Raw genomic sequence first — 23896 nt, 5'->3', positions numbered from 1 at the left:
CGACTTGCTCAAGACCACACAGCGCAGCGGCGGATGATCGAACTCGGTAGGTACCTTTCGGATACGAAGCAAAGACCGTACCGCTGATTTATGCTGCCCCAAATGGACTTTCGTTCCTCATGGCTGCCTTGATGTTAGGTACGCATTAGAAGGTATAATTCGTGAAAACTATAGTATTGTATTGAATAAAGTTGTGTCAAAGGTCAACTGGATTAAACGTAACACAGGCAATAAAAGAGCTCCTGTCGTTTCGCCATCAAAACAAGGTACAAAAGCACCAATATGGCAGATGAAGGAATAAGGCAACTCCAAGATGAGTTGAGGGAGGTTTATCGTTCTGCAGTTAGACAGAAGTAAGAGATTTATTTGTCACCTATTATTTGCGATATAGAATTCAAGTTAAGCCATCATTTTTCTGGAGAAAACCTTTTAAACCGAACTAAATGCCTATCTCACCACTCTCTCTCTCTCTTCTGTCTCTACTCTCTGGACTCTCTGCTGACTGTCTACTGCTGACTCAACAATCAATACTCAGACTCAGACTGGAACTGGAATTAGTATTAGCAGAGTTAGAGATAGGGGAGACCTTCCATAAGCTACTACATACCAAGTATTCTTGTTCTAGTAGGGGGTTTGGGAGGGGGGAACTTTTTTTTAAAAAGTCTCCCAGCTCCCAAACCCCCTACACTAGACTAGACGTCTAGATAGAATAGAAGTTCAAGTCTAGTGTAGGGGGTTTGGGAGCTGGGAGACTTTTAAAAAAAAAGAATAGTAGAACTTCTAGAACTAGAAGGGGGTTTGGGAGGGGGGATACTTTTTTAAAAAAAGTTCCCCCCCCCCCCTCCCAAACCCTATCTATAACATCGGAAGAAGACTTAGGATGTAGTAGCTTATGGAAGGTCTCCCAGAGATAGGGAAAAGTTTCTCAAAAATGACACCCTTTCACTTTCATTCATGTAGGCCACTTAAATTTGCATATCTTCACTTTAACTTTAAAGAGAAATATTGACCAATTTTTCGCATAAGAATCTAGATCATAGTGAAGGCACTTTGTTGATGATAACTCCAGTCCAGTGGCCGCCGATGTCGGTAGGCTCACTGGTTACTCCGGAATAGAAAGAGGAGGCGGAGCTCATATGATATAACGCAATGAAAGTTCTGTCCGATGACGGATGGGGGGATATCACCTCTCCAAAACTTACCTTATTATATGAGATCTTGAGATTCTTATCCAATCATCGATTGCTCATTTGACAGTTCGCTTGTGAACAGTTAGGAGATCATCTCTTGATTTATGGGCAGGCGGCTTTGCGTAAGGTCGGTGAGTGTTGTATACATCAAAGAGTACCGCTGACCGATGCGTAAATAGTGGTTGTGTAACCCAAAAGTCCTGCTGTCTCGACTGCAAGGTCTTGTATATAGTTGCATCACCATCTCAACGCTCAGGAATTAATTAGTGAGGCAGGACTCTCAGCATATATATATATTAAAAAAACAAACAGCGCTTTTGAATCACACGAGATACATCAGTGTGCTCGTCGCATTGAGAATTGAAAAATGAGATATAAATCAAGAAAATCGACCGGAAAATAAAGAAACTATCATTAAATTTTTAAAAATTGAGCAATATTTTTTCAAAATCAATCTACTAGAAAAAATTTTTATTTCTAAACCTATTTTTGTGAAACAAAGATAAATGTTCTCCTTTTTGCAAGCTGATTCAAACAATGTGGTTTTCAAATTTATCGTATACGTAATCATTTGGAAGCTACAGAGAAAGGTGTTTTTGTGTAATCCCTTTCACACACACACACGCGCACACACACACACACACACACACACACACAAACATATACAAACAATACACAAACAATACACATCCCTGGTCATCTATTGCCTATATTATTAATGTTAATATATACATCCCATACTGATTGTCACTACCCCCCCCCCCCCCCCCCCCACACCCCCCAACCATTTCCACCATCCAAGTACCAGTGACCTTTTCTCTTTGATTTCGTATCATGGTCTACCCGAAGCCCAACACCTCGATCGTTTGTGGGTCAACCCCCCCCCCCCCCCCCCACCTTCCCCCGTAATCAATTTATGATTTTCTCTCTGTATAGAGCGCCACATGCACAATTATATACTATTGAATTACACTGACCTTGCCCCTCCCCTAACACAAGCCAACAGCAACCCAAGCTATCCTCTATCACGTGACCTTAGATCCGATGCTGCATACCGCTTGAGAGTCTTCACTATCCAGATCTCGTTCATGGTCACGTGAGAAGGATATATCCGTTCGGGTTCGGCGTCTCGTTCGGCCCGATTTCGTTAAAAGCCTAATGCCCTGTCCTCACCGACCAACCTGTTTTCATGGAGCAATGGAGATTCACCACCGATTTGACACTAGTAATGCCTAAATATAGATCCCAAGAGGCAGTTTTAAGCCACTCAATGTATTTCTACAGTTAGAATTTGGCTTATTTGTTAATCAGGACGGACGAAGTGCAACTTGTAAGATAAGAAACAATTTCATCTTACCTGAACAAAAGTTGTCAATTTGAGTGAGTTTTCGCTACAACTTGCTATTTTGACAGTTTGTAGTGGCTGAAGCAATCTTTGTAGATGATGTAATTGGGTTATTACAACTAAAGTCATTCAAGTAAAGACGTAATAAAACAAAAACTCTCTTGTGTTGCCTATTGGTCGGGGAAATAGCTGGTAAGGGAAGGAATGACTCTATACAGTTTTACACATTTTACTTTTCTTTTCAATGTTAAAAGAGGTTTTCAAACTGGAATCCTTCCTTTGACATGAAAATTGCCTTTTATCACAACCCCATATACACGTATATTATTTTGATCTCATACATCAGGTTATCTGAAAGAAATGTAATTGAGATTGTCACCAAACTAATCGAACTCCGTCTGGTTGAAGTCATTTATACCACTGATGGCAAGACTTACCTCACACACAAACAGCTTGAAAAAGAAATTCAAGATGAGATCATTATTCATGGAGGTAAGATAGTACAGACTAAGCTGGTAATTGGGACATTGGTTAATATTGCAACAGCTGCTTTAATTATAAAATACTGGTTAATTTGAAACCATGAAGCTTAATTGGAACAGTTCCAGAGATCCATTAACCAGTGTATACTAATACTATATTAAAAAATTTCTGTCTCAGACTCATCTTTTCAATTAAGTGAATGTTCTAATAAAGCAGCATTCCAAATTACCAACATCAACATATTGTTACCATAAATACCAACATATTGTTACCATAAAATGTAGTCTGTGGAGCTCATAAGGTATTCCTATTATAAGGGGGTAGTTATTAGAATCATATAATAGTAATGATTTCAGTGTAAAAAACGTTCCATTAAGAAGCAATTTTGACTGTATTTTCCTACTACTCGTATTTATATGATTTGATATTTTAAAATAATTCTCTGAAAATTAACTACTTTTTGGGATAAACCATTTAAAAAAAAAGTTGTATTTGGAAATTATGATCTCATGCCCAAGAATGTGTTATATAGTGTAGCATTGTTTATTTCTTTTCAAGTGATTGGATGATATCTGGTTTGCACTTTCAAAAGCAAAATCGTCGTGTATTTTTTATGTAGAGAAGACATTGATGAGTTGTTCCTCTTTTGTCACAACCCTAATGAAATTGAATATATGTGTATTAAATGTTTTAGATGGATGAAAATTGACATTTCAATTGAAGAATTGCAATAAATTTAATGGCCTTAAGTAGGAAATGCCTTTTGTATATCGGAAAGAGTCATTATATACATCCTGTACTATTTTATATATTGGAAAAATGTCACAGGTAAATTATAATTGACCAATCAGGACTGTCATGGAAAGCACCATACCTTACAGTTTATAGGCACTTAAAGAATGCCGTCTGTATTGTTCTGTTCAATACAAGACACAAGGCTTGTAATTTTAGCATCACATTTCTCTATTGTATATGGTTATACTAATTTAAAATTTAAGTATTATCTTTTAAAGTTCTATTGTCATCAGTTAAAGATTTAAAAAATAAAATAAAATGAAATGCTATCTGAAAATAATGGCAAACATTTTTCTAAACCAGGTCGCATTGCCCTTGGCGACCTACAGCAGATTCTCAGTGTTGACTACAGTCACATTGAAACCAAAGCCATTGAAATGGCTCAGCAAGAGGAGTCCTTGACCTTGATAATGGGACAACTAATCAATGAGGACTACCGCAGAGTGCTTGCAGAAGACATCAACGATCTATTGCAAGAAAGGGGTCATGTTACCATTGTAGAATTAACTCAACAACATGATTTACCTGCTGATTTTATAGGGGAGGTAATTGCATTTTGTGAACTAAAAAATTATAAGGGCAGAATTTTTATTCTTTTTAGCTTGTAAGTACAAATATTTTTTAATTTGGTATCAGTAACATTCAATTTTTTTCATTTGTCTATTAAAATTTTATTCATATATTATTACAAATCTTGATGTGTTAATAATTTGCAAATTTAGTTTAAAGATTAAAAAAAACAAACTATTATATACTTGTGATCAAAAGAAAGTATACACATTTAAAATCGTCGTTACTTTTTTATCCGTTGACGTAGGCTAATGATTTTCCACTGCGATGTTTTTCATTAGTCTTTCTGTGTACCGATAGTCGATGTTTTTGTTTTTGACCTGAAATTCGCTCACCACGTCCCACACGTGCTAAAATAACCTTTTAGCCCCTTACTATGGACAGGAAGTGTGTAGATTAATTTTTTTGTCATCTGTGTCTTCTTGAACTATTTTCAAGGCAGGAAAACACAATACAAAATACCATCCATTAATCTTTGCGATGCCACGAATTAGTTTAGAACAACGTGCACGTGCCATTGGTCATCTTCAAGCTGGATAGTCTGTGACCAATGTCGCAAGAATGTTTAATATCACAAGGAGAACTGTATATTCCTTAGTGGATCAATTTGAAATAACACAAACGGTAAGGGACCGAAATCGAACTGGCAGACCACGAGTAACAACACAAGGTGAGGACCGTTTTATACGCACCCTACATTTACGGGATTGTTTTAGGATGGCGACTGAAACTGCGCTAGAGTTCCCAGGTACACAAATTAGTCGACACACTGTTCGTTGCAGACTTAGAGAGCATGACATTATCGCAAATGTCCGATGATGCGACAACTTCTTAGAGTACATCACTTGTTGGCCCGTCATCAGTGGGCCCGTATTCATCTGCGCTGGACAGCGCATGCGTGGTCGTTTGTTCTCTTCTGGCTGGTCCGTCTTCAGTGGGCCCATGCTCATCTGCGCTGTACAATGCATGCGTGGTCATTTGTTGTCTTCTCAGATGAATCACGCTTTGTGATTGGAAGAAATGACGGTAGATTACATTGTTACCAAAGATCATACGAGTGATTTCGCGATTCTTGTGTCTTGGAATCCCCAAACAGAGGATATGGACAAGTGGTGGTGTGGGATGGAATAAGCAGAGACTGTAGGACACCTCTAGTTCAAGTAAATGTATTCCTAACCGGTGCAAGGTACATCCAGCACATTCTACAATCCCATGCTATTCCATTTTTACATGAACATCCTAAATTTTCACTTCAACACGACAATGCAAACCCTCCACAGAGCTACTGTAACAAGGGATTTTATAGCAGCAAATAATGTGAACATTATCAGCCTGTGGCCTGCAATATCCCCGATCTAAATCCGATAGAACATATAGAATACCTGGCAAGTTGTGGAAAAATACCTGGTAAACGCGCCCGGGGGAGACAAAGAAAAACACTCATAGACCAACTGAAGGGCTTCACCAGCCTAACAATCCAAGAGCTGTTTGAAAAGGCAAGAGACAAGTGTGGTGTGGGATGGAATAGCAGAGATGAGACACCCCAGTTCAAGTAAATGTATACTAACCGGAAGGTACATCAGCAATTAAATCATGCTATCCATTTTACATAACATCCTAATTTTACTTAACGAAATGAATCCCAGCATGAGATTTTATAGGCTAATGTGACTTTCTTGGCCAATATCGATTTTAGACTATAGAATTAATGCAAGTTGTGGAAATATGGTAACGCGGGGGAGACAGAAGAAAACATATAACAATGAAGGTTCCACTCAATCAAGAGCTTTTACACAAAGACAAGATTGAGAAATAATTCATCAGTATCCGACCTACCATAACTAGATAGAGAAGATACAATTAGAGCCTATTACTCCCCTTTCGAAAGACCCTTTTCAGTTAATTGGTTTCTTGACCTAATTAGAATTTTACAGAGATTAATTCCAGTTTTTGTGGATATCAGTGAGCCATATATACAATGAAATGTTATCACAGAGCTCTCCACTTTAATACATATAGTCAAACCCATCTATTACGTTAATCCTTGTTTACAAATTTAGGTATTGTAATTATTTTATTTATTACTTTCCCCCCCATTCTATTTAATTTAATAATTTAAAAATCTCCCATAAAATTCTAACATCCTATTTCGATTTGTGGATATTTCTAAAAATGTTCCGAACTCTCAGGTGATCAGTGCCAACATGGGAAAAAGGATCAAAGGCCAAGCAGATCCTTATGAGAAAGACATTTTCTATACCGATGCCTTCGTTTCCAGGATCAGGGCTCAGATTCGAGGGGCCCTGTCAGCAGTTACTGTGTAAGTTTGTAGAATAAAACTTGAATGGATTATGTTTGTCATAAAAATAATTTTTTATAAACTCAATTTTTGTTTGTTTTTTTCGAGGTGTCCAATCTGATAACACATTTCGTTGTTACAAGGATAATACTGGTTCAAGTCTCTTTTAAAAAAATAGAAATTCATTTTTCCTAGATTGTTAACCTTCTATGTTCTTCTTATGATTATGGGATGGGAGGGACAGAGAGAGAGAGAGAGAGAGAGAACAAATATTATTTAAGGATATTTCCTTAAATTTGTTCCTTTATGAAGCTTTAGTTAGACTGTTCCTGAATTTGAAGAAAATTTGCGCCTTTTCAGCATAACTACATCTATATTTAAAATAATAGCACTGTAGTGTTAAATAAAATTGAAATTACTTCATATTTATTTTCAGTCCCACAGCTGTTGGACCAATTCGTAAGAGCATTGGATGTCAAGAGCATTTATTTCATTGTAAGTTGTTAGAGGCCTTAGTGTTCTAAATTTTGTTTTTACAATCTGACTGACATTCATTTTACCATTCTATTATCTTTACAAAATAACAGATATTATTCATTCATATTTTCTGAAGGTTTTAGTTAAGTTTTTAACACTTTAGGAATTGATTGCATTTTTTGATACTGTAGGAAATGTTTTTATCTAACATATCAAATGATATTCGGCTTCAGTTTTTCTCTTTCCTTGCAATGGATTTTCAAGAGTGGTCATGAATACAAAGTATGGTTATGTCTTGGACTAAAGAGCAGTTTTCTCACAAATAGAGGAAATTGACTCCATTTTCTGTTTTGTTTCATCAGAGAATCTACATATTTTGATGATCATTACTTAATGGAGAGAGTAGGATGGTCAGATTTGTTGTTTATGTTGGAACTGAATTTTACCAATTTTTATATTATTCCAGCCGTCTTGGATGAGTTGATAACACAGGGTAGACTGGCAGGATATTTATCAGGTAGTCGAGAGGACAAGTCTCAGTTCTTGCCCCGCGTCTACTCAAGAGCACAAAATGAATGGGTAGATAGCTTCTATAGACAGAATGGGTACATAGGTGAGTGATGAGATTTGAATGCTTACTTGGTGTTAGCTTTTTTAGTAGAAGCTCAATTGGTAGTGCACTCGCTTCACATGCGAAGGGACAGAGTAAAGTTGAGATTTTTTTCTGAATCCTCTGTTCACCAGCAGTGATTCGGCAGCTAGGTTTTTTAGATGTGGCAGAAATTACTTTGCAATAGACTAGCATCCTGCTATCCACAGGGTAGCAAGCAATTGTTATTGTCCATTTTACACTATAGAAACCAGGATAAACTCCAGCTCTATGGGCTACTACTTACTATTTGGAAAGGTCGATTAAAAAAGCTTTAGTTTGTTGTTTTTTTCCTTTCTTATCAAACAAATTGAAAATTTATTCTCTTTTTTTTTTAAATTAAAAAAAAAAAAAAAGTTGTGTGTATTTTCTAAGAAAAGGTGACAAATTTCATATGATTTTATGATATCAGAAAACTTGTCATGCCTCTGGATCCCATCCTCTCCCCCAAAAAGAATGTTAAACATGTTTTTGATTTGTTCCTCCAATTTCCTGCAGAATATGGTGCCTTGACCAGGCTAGGGATATCCGATCCAAAGGATTTCGTCCAGAAACGTTACAAAGGGGAAGAGCTGGTATACTTGTCCAGTTGTTGTGTTGGTTCGGCCACCTTCAGTATGGTTGAAAGTTGTGTTGACGAAGCCCTTGCTTCAGGTCTTTGGTGTGATGTGTCAGTAAGTTAACGAGCTCATTTTAATGCAAATCTGGCCTTTCTACGGTTTAAACAAGACTAACCATATATCTTTCTGTTTTAGGTCATATTACATTTATTGAATTTAATTTCAGACTTATTTTCCACTCAAATTATTATCATTGAGTAATGATGAAGAGTTCTTGAAAAAGGTGGAATAGAATTGTCTTTAGTTGAATTATAAATTGTTATACATTTTTTAATGACTTTTTAAATCTCCCAGACTGTCCTGCCATCAATTTTGAGTAGCAAAGACAAGCTTGAGCTTCTTACCATCTGTCTCAAGAAGAAACCTCAAAGTTTTATTTGTGGTGACAGTATAGTGGCTAGTAATCAGCTGGTTACGAACAGCATGGAAGGTTTCAAGAACATCATCATGGAAAAGGCGGAAAAGGTATATTTCAATACTGCTTTCTCTCATTGTTAGAAATGATAATAAGTTATACTTGGTTTTAAATTGGATTACTTTTAAGGTAAAATTTACATAAAAGTAAGTTGTATCTTCTATTCAGAATAGTTATACATCAGAAGTAGTAATATAACATGAAAATATTATATTTTATGTTATGATTTCTTTTTGACCGATTGACAGATATATTTTCCTCCTTTTTGACAAATTGCCTTTATCATCACTGTTTCTTATCCTTTACCTTGATATAAAATAACAACTAAACATGTGAATTGAAGTCATGCATTAAAATTTTTCAGAATGCGACCAGTCAAAAGTCTAAACCAGATAAAGTGGTTGATGTAAAATCTACATCAGGAAAAGCTGCTGTGATGGAGGAGAGCAGTGGAACAACAAAAGATGATAGGCGCGAGCAGAGGCGGAAAAAGGCAGCTGGTGAGTTGTTGTTCTTTTTTTTTTTCCTCAGTTGTTTACAAACTTCAAACTGTTTCATTGATTTTTTACAAAGTTTACAAAAACCCTTTCATTTTTATTGAAATGGTTAAAAGTGAAAAGAAACCAATGGTAAAATATATTTAGCTTTTTAGATCAATTCATTTTGTTTATTAACTTCAAAAATTTTTTTAAATCAAAAATGATGCCCTGCATATTTATCAATATGAATTACCGTTGGCTTCTGGTTGGGTCTTCTTTCTCCAAATCTGTTTGTTGTCCTTTTTCTGTCTTGAGATTGAGGTGACTTGGTTTTGCCAAGGCTCTTGCTGGAGATTTCTTTTTTAGAGGGAAATAGATACAAGTGGATTTGTTTATGAGGGGTTAAAATTTAAAAAATCTATAAATTAGTAAAAAAGGGGAGGTTGTTGACTATATTATAATTCATGATACAGTTGTTGCTGTTTGGAGCAGGAAGGAATAAATAACAATATGAGATTGAATAGGATGTTTTGGATTTCCCATTTTGTCAACAAAACATGATAAATGGCACACCATGGATGGCAAATTCGCCAAAATAATGCCATCCTCTCATCTCTCATTTGTCCTTAGTGCCTCGTTCATCGTGTTTTGTTGACAAAGGGGAACCCCCAAAATATCCACACCATCTCTCTTCGTAAATTAAATTGATACTTCCATTCAATTTTAATGTTGTTATTTATTTCTAAAATTTACTCTAATGTTTTATATAGAGGCTGGTGCATCGAAGAAACATGGAACTGGTGGTAGAGAAGTCAAGATGAAATCCACCAAGAAGAAAGGAGGTGGGCGAGGGCGAGGAGATGATGACTCGGATGATGAAGGGGATGCAAAAGGTGCTGGTTGTGGAGGCGGCAAGGACAGGCAGCATCATCAGGAGAACCAGTTTATGAGTGTGGAGGAAGTTGAGGAGGTGTGTAAAGAAGGATTGCAAAGTGCTTTGATCCGCTCGGATTTTTGTGCTTTCCTGTTTCAGATTTTATTTTATTTTATTTATTTACTTATTTATTTATTTACATATTTATTTGATTATTTATTTATTTCTTTTACTTAAAAAAAATATTATTTATTTATCTCTTGACCCAACAATTGTGGTTTTATTTTTCTCTACACAACAATTCTGTATAGTGTTGATAAAGTTGTAGGTTTTGGTTTTCACTTCGGTTGATCCTTGACAGCATGAGCTAAGTGTTGTGGTTATTCATTTTTCAGTAGGTAACAAGGAAGTTTAATAAATTGTTAGCTTTTTAGATTATGTGAACATATTACGTTCAGTTCATTATTTAAATATTCTTTTAATTTGAATAGGATTGTCATGCTTTATTTTCGTTATAATTATACTTTGTTATCTTATTTAAACTCCAGGGAAAATTTCATTATTTTGTCTTGAAATCTTAATTTGTACAATTTATGAAATTCTGTCACATGAATATTTTTCTTTTTACTTAAAAAAGAAACATTTTTCTTTTTAAAAATTGATTTCATCTTTTTAGGCACTACAGCAACAAGCCAAGTTGACAGATTGCCCTATATCTTTGATTTCAATGATTGCATCCAAAATACAGAGGTGGGTTTGAATTTGATTAGCCGTCGTAAGATGGGAGTTCCTATTTGCAGTCCCCTTGACCATAGAAGAGGAGAAGACAAGCTTAAAACCAATGGCAAACTACCAAACTTAAAAAAGACAAATTGATATAAAAGTCGATTAGAAGCGAAACCAACTTAGTAATTGAAAAGACAAAAAGTAATTATATTTGAAAGAAGTTAGCAGACCAAGGGAAAAATAGTAAAGAATTAATATAAAATTGTAAATGGACTAATGAAACGTGAAAAAAACTAAAGCCTTCCAACCCGAAATGAAGAGCCATCATGCAATGTTTTGGCTAACAAATTTTGACAATATTTCGCGGATAAGATAAAAAATATAAAAACTGGTCTGGACAAACTGGCAATTTCATGTTCTGACATCAGTAATATTGATGTATTATCTGCCAATCTACAAGAAGTCGACTTTCAATCTTCACACCAAAATCCTGTGAAGAAATAAGTGAGATCATTAATAAATCACCAACAAAAAGCTGTGATCTCGATCCATTACCAACTTGGATATTCAAAATTTGTATAGCTCAACTACTTAACTCAATTGTCAATAATTCAGTTGCAAGCGGCACTGTACCTAAACATTTCAAAGAACTCATGTATCTCCCATTCTTAAAAAATCAGCACTCAACAAGGAAACAATGAATAATTACAGACTCATCTAAAACCTTAGCTTCTTATAAAAAATGCTTGAATTGGTTGCCACACGTAGGCTTCAAACTTATCTTAACACCAACAATCTGAATGTGCCCTATTGGTCAGCATACTGTTTTTGGTTACAGCATGGAAACGGCGCTTATAAGAGTTCATAACGATATAGTTTGCTCACTAAATGGCAAAAGCATTGAGTGCGGCATTTGATACAATAGAACATAAAATTCTTTCACGTTGCCTTGAAAGCCAATATGGGGTTATCGTTAGCCCCCTTTGCTGGATTGAGGATTATGTTACAGAAATTTCACTGAAAGTAAAGATGAAAGGTTCTCTCTTTCAAATTAAAGCTTGGAGTACCTCCAGGATCAGTACTGGGACCAACCCTATTCACACTCTACTCTTTTCTGCTTGCAGATATAATCATAAATCATGATTTAGAGTTTCACCTCTATGCTAATGACAAGCATGTGTTCGTCTGTGTTGACAAAGAACACCCAATGTCATTGAAAGTTAAAATTGAAAACTTTATTCATGATGTTTGACAGTGGATGGCTTTTAATAATCTTAAATTAAATTATGAGAAGACTGAACTAATTGTTATCCATAATAAACAAGCTGATGTGCTTGCCAATAAGATCAACGTCAGATTAACTGTCATTCACAATTCAAAAACTGTGAAAAATCTAGGATTCTTCATCGACAGACACCTTATAATGAAAGATCATGTTTCAAAATGATACCAAGTCGTTAATTATTATATAAAATGTATTAGTAGAATTAGAAACCTAATAGATGAAAAATTTACGAGACTGGTAGTGCACGCACATGTAACAAGCAGAATTGATTACTGTAATTTTCTACTTTTTGGTCAACAGTGACAAAAATTCAAACCTTCAATACAAAGTTGCTAGAATAATAACTGGGACAAATATTAGAAAAAAAAATGTTATCCCTGTCTTGAAACACCTACAATGGTTGCCTGTGGAGAGAAGAGCCGAGATCAAGATGGCCTTTATAATTTTCAAATGTATTCATTGCTTAGCACCTAATGTCATGGATAGCAGAGTACAGGCCACCTCAGGCTCTCTGCTCCTTATAACACACCACTTTAGAAAGAAAAATGTCCAAAACAAAATTCTCGAATGTGCATTTTACTGAGCAGCACCATCAATCTAGAATTCTCTCTCAGTCTTTACCAGAAGTGCTCATACTATCAAGTGCTTCAAGTCTAGACTGAAGACAGAATATTTTTAAAACTTTTCCTTAATTTTTCAAAATTCAACATTTAATTTTCTTAAGATTTCCATACCATCTTTGTCTTGTAAAGCGCGATTGAACAAGGTAGGTGGATATTGGTGCTATATAAACTTTATTCATTTACTTATTTCTTTGAATAATCCTAAACTGCCTGCACCATAATAACTATGGCGATGAAAATCATTAACTTTGAACACTTTGATTCAGGCTTTGGCCATAAACATTTTATGTACATAATTTGATGTCAGCGAGACCGTGGCAAAGCATTTAGTTAAAAGAAACCCACATAATTTGCTCTTCTGAACTGAAGTGGTAGGAATATTAGATTAGTGACTGGTATTGTTTTACATTGAATTATTGTAACACGCCTGACCGACGAGTCTTGTTTTTGTTGGCTCTTTCATTTACGTGTTTTGAGTGATTTTTATCTGACATTTCGCCTGGATTTTAATACCATCTGATTTGTGATAGTCTTGTGGTTTTATTGATATACATTTTAACGATTTCTAACAGAGGATTTTTCTAAAATTTTAAAATTTAAGTATGGATTTTCCAAAGTCGAAATAGTTTTAAACTGCTATTTGTTTACAGCCATATTGGAAACTTTATTCACTGTGCTATATTTTACAACTTTTAACAACTACCGTGTACATCGATCTATTTATAATACTAATTTTATGAACAGACTCAGAGGGGGTAGACGAAAACAACGCCCTATAACCACCGTCATTGGTCATCGACCAACCCCACGCCCGCTCCCCCTACGACCTCGATCCTCGCTTCAATTTATCAACACTCTCCCCCATCCAATCTAATCACTTCAATGAGTAATCCTCACCGTTCCTTGTCAAATGTCAACACTGTCCGTGACAGTCAGTATGAAATTAACGACCACCATGACAACAACTCGCAGCAACAGCACCGTCTTGAGCAACAACAACAAACAACAACAACAACCTACACGTAGTGATCATACCAGTTTAAAAATTGGATTACTAAATGTTAGATCGTGTCGTAATAAAACTCAAGACATAATCGACATTATTGAAGATCATAAAATTACTATTTTTGTCATCTTGGAAACATGGCTTAATCATTCATATGATGATCCAATTATGAAAGCAATTACACCCGAAGGCTTTTGTATTAAATCATTTCCACGCATTGGGAGGAAAGGAGGTGGAATTGCAATTATTTACAACTTGTCACTCTTTGACAAGATATCATTTCACCATGATAATTTTAGAAGTTTTGAATACGCTGGATTTGCCATTCATGAAAATAATTTTAAAAAGTCGTTTCACTGTGTCTACCGCCCACCACCAAGCCAACAAAACAAAATATCAACAATTGATTTTTTATCTGAGTTCGGAGAATTTATGTCTATGCAATCCATTAACAAAAAGCATAATATTTTTATGGGTGATTTTAACATTGATTATTTCGGAAACAAAAATGAATCGAAAGTATTTCGGGAGATTATTGACACAAACAACTATATTCAACTTGTAAGCGGTCCTACAAACAACCATGGCCACACAATAGATCATGTCATTACAGACATTGAACATTCTCTCTCTTCACCTGTCTCAAATATTGATAAATTAATCTCTGACCATCATTAATTGTGTTTTGCGTTTTATTTCCAATGAAGCACGAAGTAAAAAAGATGATAACATCTCGTAATTTGAAGAATATAAACATGAACATTTTTAAACAAGACCTTGACCATAACGTTAAAAATAAACATGATGCGAATGGTCTCCACGAGTCAATTGTTGGTACGGTGGACAAGCATGCTCCCTTAACAACTAGAGCAGTAAAAGTGAGACGTCAAGCACCCTGGTATAATACGAAATAAAATTGAATGGATTAGCCAGGAGGCGGGCAGAAAGAAAATGGCTCAAGTCCAGAGATGCTGTCGATAAGAAGCGATACATCGCGGCTAGAAATGATGCAAAAGCCGTCAATTTCAGGGCCAAAAAGAAATTCTATGAAGAAAGCCTCAAAAACGTGGGACGTTCGAGACAATTCTTTGCCTTGACCAAGGAACTGCTGGGACAACAGACGCAACCAGCTCTCCCATCTTTAATCGATCGTGCAGATCTACCAACTCGCTTTGGTCAATATTTTAAAGAAAAAACGGATACAATCAGGAAAGAACTCTCGTCTGAATCGATCCATACAACATTTGACACGTTTCATGATGATTCATTAACACATTTTTCAAAGATTACTGAAGCTGACTTATGTGATTGCATTATGTCGTCTCCGACTAAAAGTTGTGATTTAGACCCCTTAAATACTGTCATTTAAAAAAAATGCATTGATGTAAATTTAACACATTTACATGTATTGTTAATAATTCGTTGCAGTCAGGTGCTGTACCAGACATTTACAAAGTTGCTCATGTCAAACCCCTTTTGAAAAAACCTGATCTCGATAAAGAGAACTTAAAAAACTATCGCCCTGTCTCTAATCTTCCTTTTCTCTCTAAGATCTTAGAAAAGCTTGTTTTGAAACAATTACTGTCTCATCTTAAAAATAATTGTCTTGAAGAAAAATTTCAGTCTGCTTATAGGCAACATCATTCGACGGAAACCGCACTTGTTAGGGTTGTTAATGATCTCCTCTCTGTTATAGACAATGGTTCATGTTCTTTGCTGAATTTGCTTGACCTATCTTCTGCTTTTGATACTATTGATCACAATCTTCTTCTCAAACATCTTGAAATTACTTATGGCGTGTCTGGTGCAGCGCTTGATTGGTTTAGGTCATATTTGTTTAATCGTAAACAGATTATTACGGTGGATGAATATAGATCGGAGGAAATCTTTCTTGATTGTGGGGTTCCCCAGGGTTCAGTACTTGGACCCGTTCTTTTTTGTACGTTGGCCCTCTGTCTAAAATCATCAGAAGTTTTGGTCTGTCTTACCATCAATACGCTGATGATACGCAATTGTACTGCGTTTCCAATACGAGAAATTTACAAGAAGTATCAGCCAATAGTAAAAATTGTATCCAAAGTGTTAAGAAATGGATGAATGAGAACAGACTGAAACTGAATGATGATAAGACGGAGGTGCTGTATGTGGGGAACAGGAAGTGGAAAAGTGAACAGATTTGAAGTTGGGGGATGCCTCTATTCAAATTGTTGACAAAGTGAAAAACCTTGGCACATTCTTAGACTCTGGACTGTCGATGGAGCATCAGGTTAATAATTTGGTTAGATCTCTCTTTTTCCAACTAAAAAAGATTGCTTCCATTAGACGGTTCATATCTGAGGATGTGACCAAGCACCTGGTTGTGTCCCTCGTACTATCGAAATTGGATTATTGTAATGCTCTGTTGTTTGGCGTTTCGCAATACAATCTGAAACGTCTTCAGATTGTCCAAAACAGCGCTGCCAGACTAGTATTCATGAAGCGTAGGTGCGACTCTGCCGGACCTCTACTTCATGACCTGCATTGGCTGCCTGTTGGGAAAAGAAAATTCAAAGCTTGTGTTTTAGTGTATCGTTGTCTTGAAGGTACTGCCCCTTCCTACCTTTCAGAACTAATTGAAAGATATTCAAAACCCCGCCCCTTACGTTCGGCCAGTGATTCCACAAAACTAGTTGTCCCTCGAATTCGGAAAAATGCTGGAATGAGATCCTTTTCTCATTTCGGACCCTCTATTTGGAACGCCTTACCGCAGAGCATTCGTGAAAAAGAATCTTTGTCTATTTTTAAACGTTCGCTTAAAACATATTTGTTTCGATTTTAGTAGATGGTATGAGAAGCAAGATAGGTTTGGTTTGTGTTGTGTGTTGTGTGTGTGTGTGTGTGTATGTGTGTGTGTGTGTGTGTGTGCTTGTGTGTGTGAATGAGTATGTTTCAGCCAAAGTAATTTGTAATTTAAGCGCTTAGAGTCTGGTGTCTCACAGTTATAGCGCTATATAAGTTTTCAACATTATTATTATTATTATTATTACATATAATGATTGAGAAAGTAAACGCACTAACACCTTATCATACAGCATTGCAATTTATTTTGCAGCGAGGGAAGATGGTTTTACCATGCGTTTACATTTCTTTATTTTTTTCTTACCCTACAAGGCCCTTACACAAGGAGTACCAAGAAGCTTCCCAGTCTATTTTCCTCAAACTCTCGGGTGCCAAACAAAAGAAGATGGCTGTTGAGGTGCAAGATAAAGTCAATGGGCTGTGGACTAACATCAGGCTATTTGAAAAGGGGCTGAAACTGTTTGATGGTGAGGCACTTATGTCGTTTTAAAAATTGTTTTCTTTTTCTTCCACTGGAATATTTATGTGGTATATTTGCATTGTATTATATACATCATTTTTTTAAAGATTAAGACGTCTGCATATTTAAAAAAGAACTCAACTCAGCTTATTATAAGTTCTAATTTTACCTATTTTCCCTATCAAAATAGATCAAGTTCAAGGCCAGATTGTTAAACATCTTCTCAAGACTGTAGGTGCAGACCTCGTCAACACCATAGTTGTAGCTTTGGCTGAAGACAACATGATGGGAGTGACAGAGACAGAAGAAAATATGACTCCTGAGGTAGGCCAGAGAAGTTAAGGTTTGTGAAACAGAGCATTTAGGTTTGATATTTATAATAATTTCTGTGAGATTTCATAGTGTTTGTGCTTTACTATCTATTCCTTTAAGGAAAATGCAATCATATTACTCTTTCTCTCCCCTCTTTTTTTAAAGGTAGTAATATTGTAAAGCAATAATAATAATAATAATAATTGACTCTTATAAGGGCACGGTATCCTCATCAATAAGGCTCTTGGCACATTAAATTACATCAACACAAAGCAATATTTAAAGTACATGACATCAAAAAAGAAATGTTTTCAAGGATTTCTTGAAAACAGACAATGATTTGGATTCTCGGATGCTCTGTGGAATGGTGTTCCATACAGACGGACCAGAATGAGAAAAGGACCTTGTTCCCACCTTTGTATGAATGCGTGGGATAGCCAAACGGGTGGTGTCATTGGATGAATGCAAAGCAAGGGAGGAAACAAGAAATTAAAAGAATTCCTTAGAGAAAAAATTTATAGATGCACCAAGTCTGTTTCTCCCCCTCTCTCTCTATCTATTTCCCGCCTTTCTTGTTAGGAATACTTTCATTTAAAGTGCTGCTGACAAAATGAGATTTAAACTCTGTTTAATCAATCTTTGTTTTGTTCATTTCACAGTGGAGAAAAAAGATCGTAAATTCTTTTCCTAAAGCGACTCAAGACCCGTTAAATAAATTGCTCGGATCCCTGAATGGAGGCAGCCTTGAGGATTTTTATAGCCATGTGACCACCATGTGTGGACCGCTCCATCTGGGTATACTGCTGAAGAAGGCAGACAAAAAAGTTGATAGGTGAGATTCTTTATGACAAACTCAAAGTCAATCAATCAATCAATCAAGTGTTTGGTTTGTTACAGACATCAACGATCATGTCTCTCCAGTCCACTATTGTCCTTTTTATGCTTTTTCTTTATCATCCGTTCAGTAATTCTTTTTTGTTAAATTTTGATTACACTCATAGGTTTCTTACTCGATCCCTCCATGATATATTTAACATCCCAGTGAAAATCCATGGTTCGGTTGTTAAGTGTTTTAAGCACGTTTAATGGATATTGTGTTATATAAATGCCTTTTTTTGTTTTGTTAAACTGGTTTGGATTCTTTGCTTTTACAATTTTCATAGCCACCCAGTAGAATAAACCACACATGTCTTTGAACTACAAATTTGTAAATATTGATACAGAAAGATATAAGGTCAAGGACAGTCGACAAGATGATTATTCATTTATTTGTTAATAAATCACATAACTTGGTATTTAATCATCTTACTTTCAAATAGGCAATTGGTGTTTGCCCACCGCCAGCAACTGGCAGACCAACTGAAAAATGAGTCTGAGCCAGCAATGACTTTACACCTTACTGCCGTGCTCCTGTTCCAAACCTTCAATCAGTGCATGCTTCACGTCCCAGGGCGCATGGTCCCAATTGTCTTACAGAATGTTGCACCCAATATGGAAGATGATAAAATGGCTATTTTATCAACCATGCAAGGTAAGGCAATATTTAATGGTTGAAAATGGATGAGAATGAGAGGGGGGAAAATGTTTTCATCTTTTGATATTTGACTGGTCATTGTTATAGAAAAAAAAATTAAAAAATTGTATAGTTTATAGCAGAGTGGCCAGAGCTGATTTTGAACAAACTTTATTTTGCTTTTTCTGATAAGATAATGATTAATGTCCCAGATATGACCCCTTGATTTTAACTCTTGCCTTCCCTATATAGCCAGATTATGAAAACCTTAAACTTCATTCAGGTTATATTGACAATTCTCATATTAACATCACCCCAAAGTCCTGGTTCTTCAGCTATAAAAGTCAAGAAAAAACATCAGTAAAAACAGGTCTTATTTATCAATGCAGATAAGACTTAAAGACATTTACAGTTGATCATACATATAAACAATACACTTGAGAGATGATTTGATGGAAATAATGGATGCAAGTCTGTTCCCCCTTTTGTTCACGACTGGAGTAATGAAAACTTGGAATTTCCAGATTCTGGACAGCTTGTTTGAGCACCTGAGCACCGGTTAACACTTTTCCTAAAAACCTGTTCACACACCAGAGGAGTGTTATGTCCAATCATTGAAGAGAAACAGACATCAGCACTCGTAGATTAGCAGCCTAAAATTTATGCTTACAGGTCGTGCATTGGAAGCCGTAATATACTATCCTGAGTAGAGATAGAAGATAAGAAATGTGACAACTATTATTGGTTAGCTTCATGGCACAGAAAACGCAAAAAAGTAGGTCCAACTACACACTCACTTCGGACTGTACATTATGAAAGCCATTAAAAACACTCAGAAACCAGTTGGATGGAATTAGGTTCTTAAGTTTGAGCTGCAGAGCTCCCATTATCATAAAAATAATCAGTAGTATATTTGTTAGATTATTTTTCGTGTCTTTTTCTCTCACTAGATCTTGTGGTAAAACACGCCAGATTCAAATCAGATCCAGAAGTCTACACAGACCAGGAGGTTGAGTCTGTTGCAAATGAGTTGTCAGCGTTGATGGACCAAGCTAAGGATATTGGTTTAAATACCAAAAAAAATGCTGCTACCGCATCTCAGGACTAAACTATCAGATGATCTTTATTTATTGTCTTTGTCATATGAGCATTTTTCCTTGAAAAGCTGGTAAAGTGGCAAAATACGGAACATTTGATTTAAAACTAACAGTTTTTAAAATGTTTCATTTGCGGGAAGATCATATGTTTATAATATTAGATCTGTGTTCATTGAGGCTCCATCAATTTTTATTTCTAAGAAAATTCTAGGCTCCATCAATTTTTATTTCTAAGAAAATTCTAGGCTCCATCAATTTTTATTTCTAAGAAAATTCTGGGCTCCATCAATTTTTATTTCTAAGAAAATTCTAGGCTCCATCAATTTTTATTTCTTAGAAAATTCTAGGCTCCATCAATTTTTATTTCTAAGAAAATTCTAGGCTCCATCAATTTTTATTTCTAAGAAAATTCTAGGCTCCATCAATTTTTATTTCTTAGAAAATTCTAGGCTCCATCAATTTTTATTTCTTAGAAAATTCTAGGCTCCATCAATTTTTATTTCTAGAAAATTCTAGGCTCCATCAATTTTTATTTCTTAGAAAATTCTAGGCTCCATCAATTTTTATTTCTTAGAAAATTCTAGGCTCCATCAATTTTTATTTCTTAGAAAATTCTAGGCTCCATCAATTTTTATTTCTTAGAAAATTGTTATTTTGTGTTTGTAATTTGTTTGGAAATCAAATTACATTTCCCTTCAGTTCAGTTGAACAATTTTTAAAAAAATTGATTTTAGAGACATGATCTGCAGCTTCTAATTTTTGCAGTTGAATTGTTTGTATGATATTATTACATTTATTTATTGTTGTATATTTTTTTTTTTTTCAAAGGGTCTATTGGTTATGTACAAAAATAAATATTGAAATAGAATATGGAAAGTACACGTATTTCTTCCTTTTTTTTCAAAAAAAAAAGATAAAAACGAAAATAGTGTTATCTCTCATGTTAGGTCGTGTGTACGACTACCCTTTGCCGCAAAAGTTTTTATTCTTTATTGTCCTCTAGCACTTCTTTCTTTACTCACTTCATTTCTTGTTATTATCAACATAAGTGCCTGCTCCACTCACTTTTCTGAATTTGTGGAGTGAAACATGGTCAAAAAAAGAATTATGGGACCAGGCAAAATAGCATATTAAATACGAGGTCTCATGATTAATAGGTTCTACATTTTTTATCTGGACTGTCTGGGCCTCCCCATGGTCCAGAAATCCATTAAAGGTCGAAAACTCTATAATCATAAACATTTTATAATCAGTGTTCTAATTCCATGAATTCCCGAATTTTTGAAGATAAATAGAGAAAGAGAAAAAGGGAATGTGCTCTCAAGTTGTTTCGGTTAAAGAAAGTCCTGCTTAGAAGTACTTCGGTTCATCGTAAGAATTAGTACAAAGATAATGAAGAAACTAGTACAATTTATTAAATTCTTTGCGGTTTTAAGGTATTTTTCGGTTTAAAGTAATTTTACTGTATATGTCTTTGTATAAGTATTAGCGCTTCCAAGCATATTTGGTGGAAAGGGGTGCTATAGAATTTACGCCTTATTATTGTTGAAAATATTATACTTGGAACACACATTTTTACACTTTACAAAAGTGAGAAAAGCAATTTGATGTAGCTGTGCTTAGTGACTGTAAGTGTTAGACAATATAAGGGAATTTTAAAATTGGGGTTATTCTATCGATTCTTTTGGAATAGATACAGTGGAACCTCCGATTACGACACCTCCGAATAGTGACAACCTCCTGATAACGACATTGACCCCTGGTCCCGATTTTTTTTTTCTATTTAAGATCAGTAAAAAAACCCTCCAAATAACACCTTTTTTGATAAAACCTCCGAATAACGACATCATTTTGGCGATTTTCAGCAGTTTTCGTAGATATCTGATACTAAAAATACAGAGTATGGGTTCTCAAAGTTTATAAAAACGATTCCTGCTTGAACCAATGAGAACGCAGCTTTTGAAACCAATGAGAACGCAGCTTTTACCACCATTAGGTCCAATGAGAATGGCATCCACTTTTGAAGTGTCGGTTGATTCCATTGTCACAGATATTCTTGAGACAAAGACACCAACAACAGAAAATCAAGATGATGATCTTGACGGCGATGCTCCACTCCCTGCTTTGACGGCCAGTGAAGCGGTTATGGCGCTAACAACTCTCAGAACTTTTGCCATGCAACATGACAGCGGTGCGCAATTATTGCTCATCCCAATGGAGGACAAAGTATCTGCTATCATTTCCAGCGCCAAACGTCAAACAGTGATAGAGGATTATTTCAAGCCAAACAAGTCTTGATGTTCATAACAAAATAACAAGGATGGTGAACCTTTTTTTACATTTTTAATGGATAGAGAGAAATAAAAGTAAAAAAAACAAACAAACAAAAAGAAAAACAAAAAAAACAAAACATTTTTAATGTGGCCATGTGTTCCGTTGTATTCAAACAGCTGTTCACATGCCGGTTCCCAGCCCAGATAAACTGCAGACTGAAAATGGTCCTGTTGTGGCGTGGTTAATAAAAACTGGTCCCGCGGGCCTTACCACGCCCACTTTGTCCGCCATCTTGGAAACCTCTAAATAACGACACCTCCGGATAACGACATAAAAACTCGGTCCCGTGGCATGTCGTTATCGGGAGGTTCCACTGAAGTTACTATGGCACCATTATTCTGAGCCATCTGTTAAGCCCTTAATTTGTTGTTTTGGCAGGTAAACCAGATAAAAGACCCATTGCAGAAGTCATGATATTTCATGAGAGTGTATGTTATAGATATAATCTTTGTTGAAATAACTCAAGGACAAAAATAATAGTTCCACAAACAGTAGGTATCTGAAATCCTGGACTGCCAAAACTATCACCAAATTCGATAAAATTTGGATTTTATTATAGCCAGCCTTTTAAAAATAAAAGAAATAAAAACACTGCCTCAAATAAATTTTTGTGATCTTTATTACATTTTAAAAATAGTATTGTCAATATACTTTCTGAAAAAAATGTGAACAAAAATTTTAATAAGACTAAAAATGAGGACGGATCGCTTAATAAAAATGTTAAAAAATAATTACATACATGCTACATCAGAAAACTGTTTTACCTGCAAAAATTTGGTAGAAATGGAAGGCGGGGAGTAATGTTTGTCTCTATTTATTGTAGGGGCTTTATGGCATTTACACCACTTTTAGGTCTTTTCAGTGTCAATGCAAATGCGAAGATGAAGAAGAAAATTTCAATGGCCGTAAAAAAAAAAAGGGTGGGATAGTCAAAACATTATAGGTCTTGAATTTAAATCTTGAAAGTATATAGGAAAAAAATTGACACAGGTTCGAGTCGAGTCCAAATGGAATATAAAGATGGATGTCAAGAAAATTCTATCTAAATTTAGTTTGAGACCACCAGAAAGTCGCCTAGACGCAGGATCCACTATAATACTTACAAAATACATAGTGAATAAAACGTATAATAATGTGTACTAGGCGGAAATGGTTTTCTCATAAAGTCTGAAAAAGTGCATGAAGAAGTGCTAGACAAAACGGAGATAAAAATACAAGAAAAAAAAATATCAGCCTGATTTTTTGGGATGTTTTTTTGTGTGTACTATTCTCTTTGCTTTGTCTGGCAGTTTCATACACACTTTTTCAGACTTTATCTTATACCAGTGATTGCTCCCTAATCTGTAACTTTGAAATGGTCTTTGTTGTTTTTAAGGATTTTACAGTGCTTACGACACATATGGGTCATTTCAGCGTCAATAAAAAGGAAGAAAATAGGATAATCCAAAAATTGTAGATTTACAATTGAAAGTTGAAAACACATGAAAAACAAAAGATGGCAAATGT

At 35.4% G+C, this 23896-nt stretch overlaps 1 protein-coding gene across 1 annotated transcript; it reads left to right on the top strand.

Moving 5' to 3' along the window:
- The first annotated feature begins 112 nt into the window (after positions 1-112).
- On the top strand, positions 113-20932 carry LOC144968769 (E3 UFM1-protein ligase 1-like). Its single transcript, XM_078907426.1, has 16 exons — positions 113-353; positions 2882-3027; positions 4117-4358; positions 6573-6703; positions 7119-7177; positions 7626-7772; positions 8307-8482; positions 8723-8893; positions 9208-9343; positions 10093-10292; positions 10873-10946; positions 16987-17141; positions 17325-17458; positions 18106-18278; positions 18766-18977; positions 19910-20932. The coding sequence occupies exons 1-16, from the start codon at positions 283-285 to the stop codon at positions 20065-20067; spliced, it is 2385 nt and encodes a 794-aa protein (XP_078763552.1). The 5' UTR covers positions 113-282; the 3' UTR covers positions 20068-20932.
- The last annotated feature ends 2964 nt before the right edge of the window (positions 20933-23896 follow it).

Source organism: Berghia stephanieae, chromosome 3, assembly GCF_034508935.2.
Source record: "Berghia stephanieae isolate SIO BIC M18660-M18661 chromosome 3, UCSD_Bste_1.3, whole genome shotgun sequence".
In the NCBI taxonomy this organism is placed as follows: Eukaryota; Metazoa; Mollusca; class Gastropoda; order Nudibranchia; family Aeolidiidae; genus Berghia; species Berghia stephanieae.
The sequence above is the reverse complement of the archived record's forward strand: the minus strand, read 5'-3'. Positions and strand labels throughout refer to the sequence as shown.

Excerpts from the sequence above, each read along its gene's own strand:
- LOC144968769 (XM_078907426.1), top strand. The coding sequence starts at position 283 with ATGGCAGATGAAGGAATAAGGCAACTCCAAGATGAGTTGAGGGAGGTT. Across the intron at positions 10,293-10,872 it reads GTGTGGAGGAAGTTGAGGAG|GCACTACAGCAACAAGCCAA; the intron begins GTGTGTAAAGAA and ends TCATCTTTTTAG. Across the intron at positions 18,279-18,765 it reads GCAGACAAAAAAGTTGATAG|GCAATTGGTGTTTGCCCACC; the intron begins GTGAGATTCTTT and ends ACTTTCAAATAG.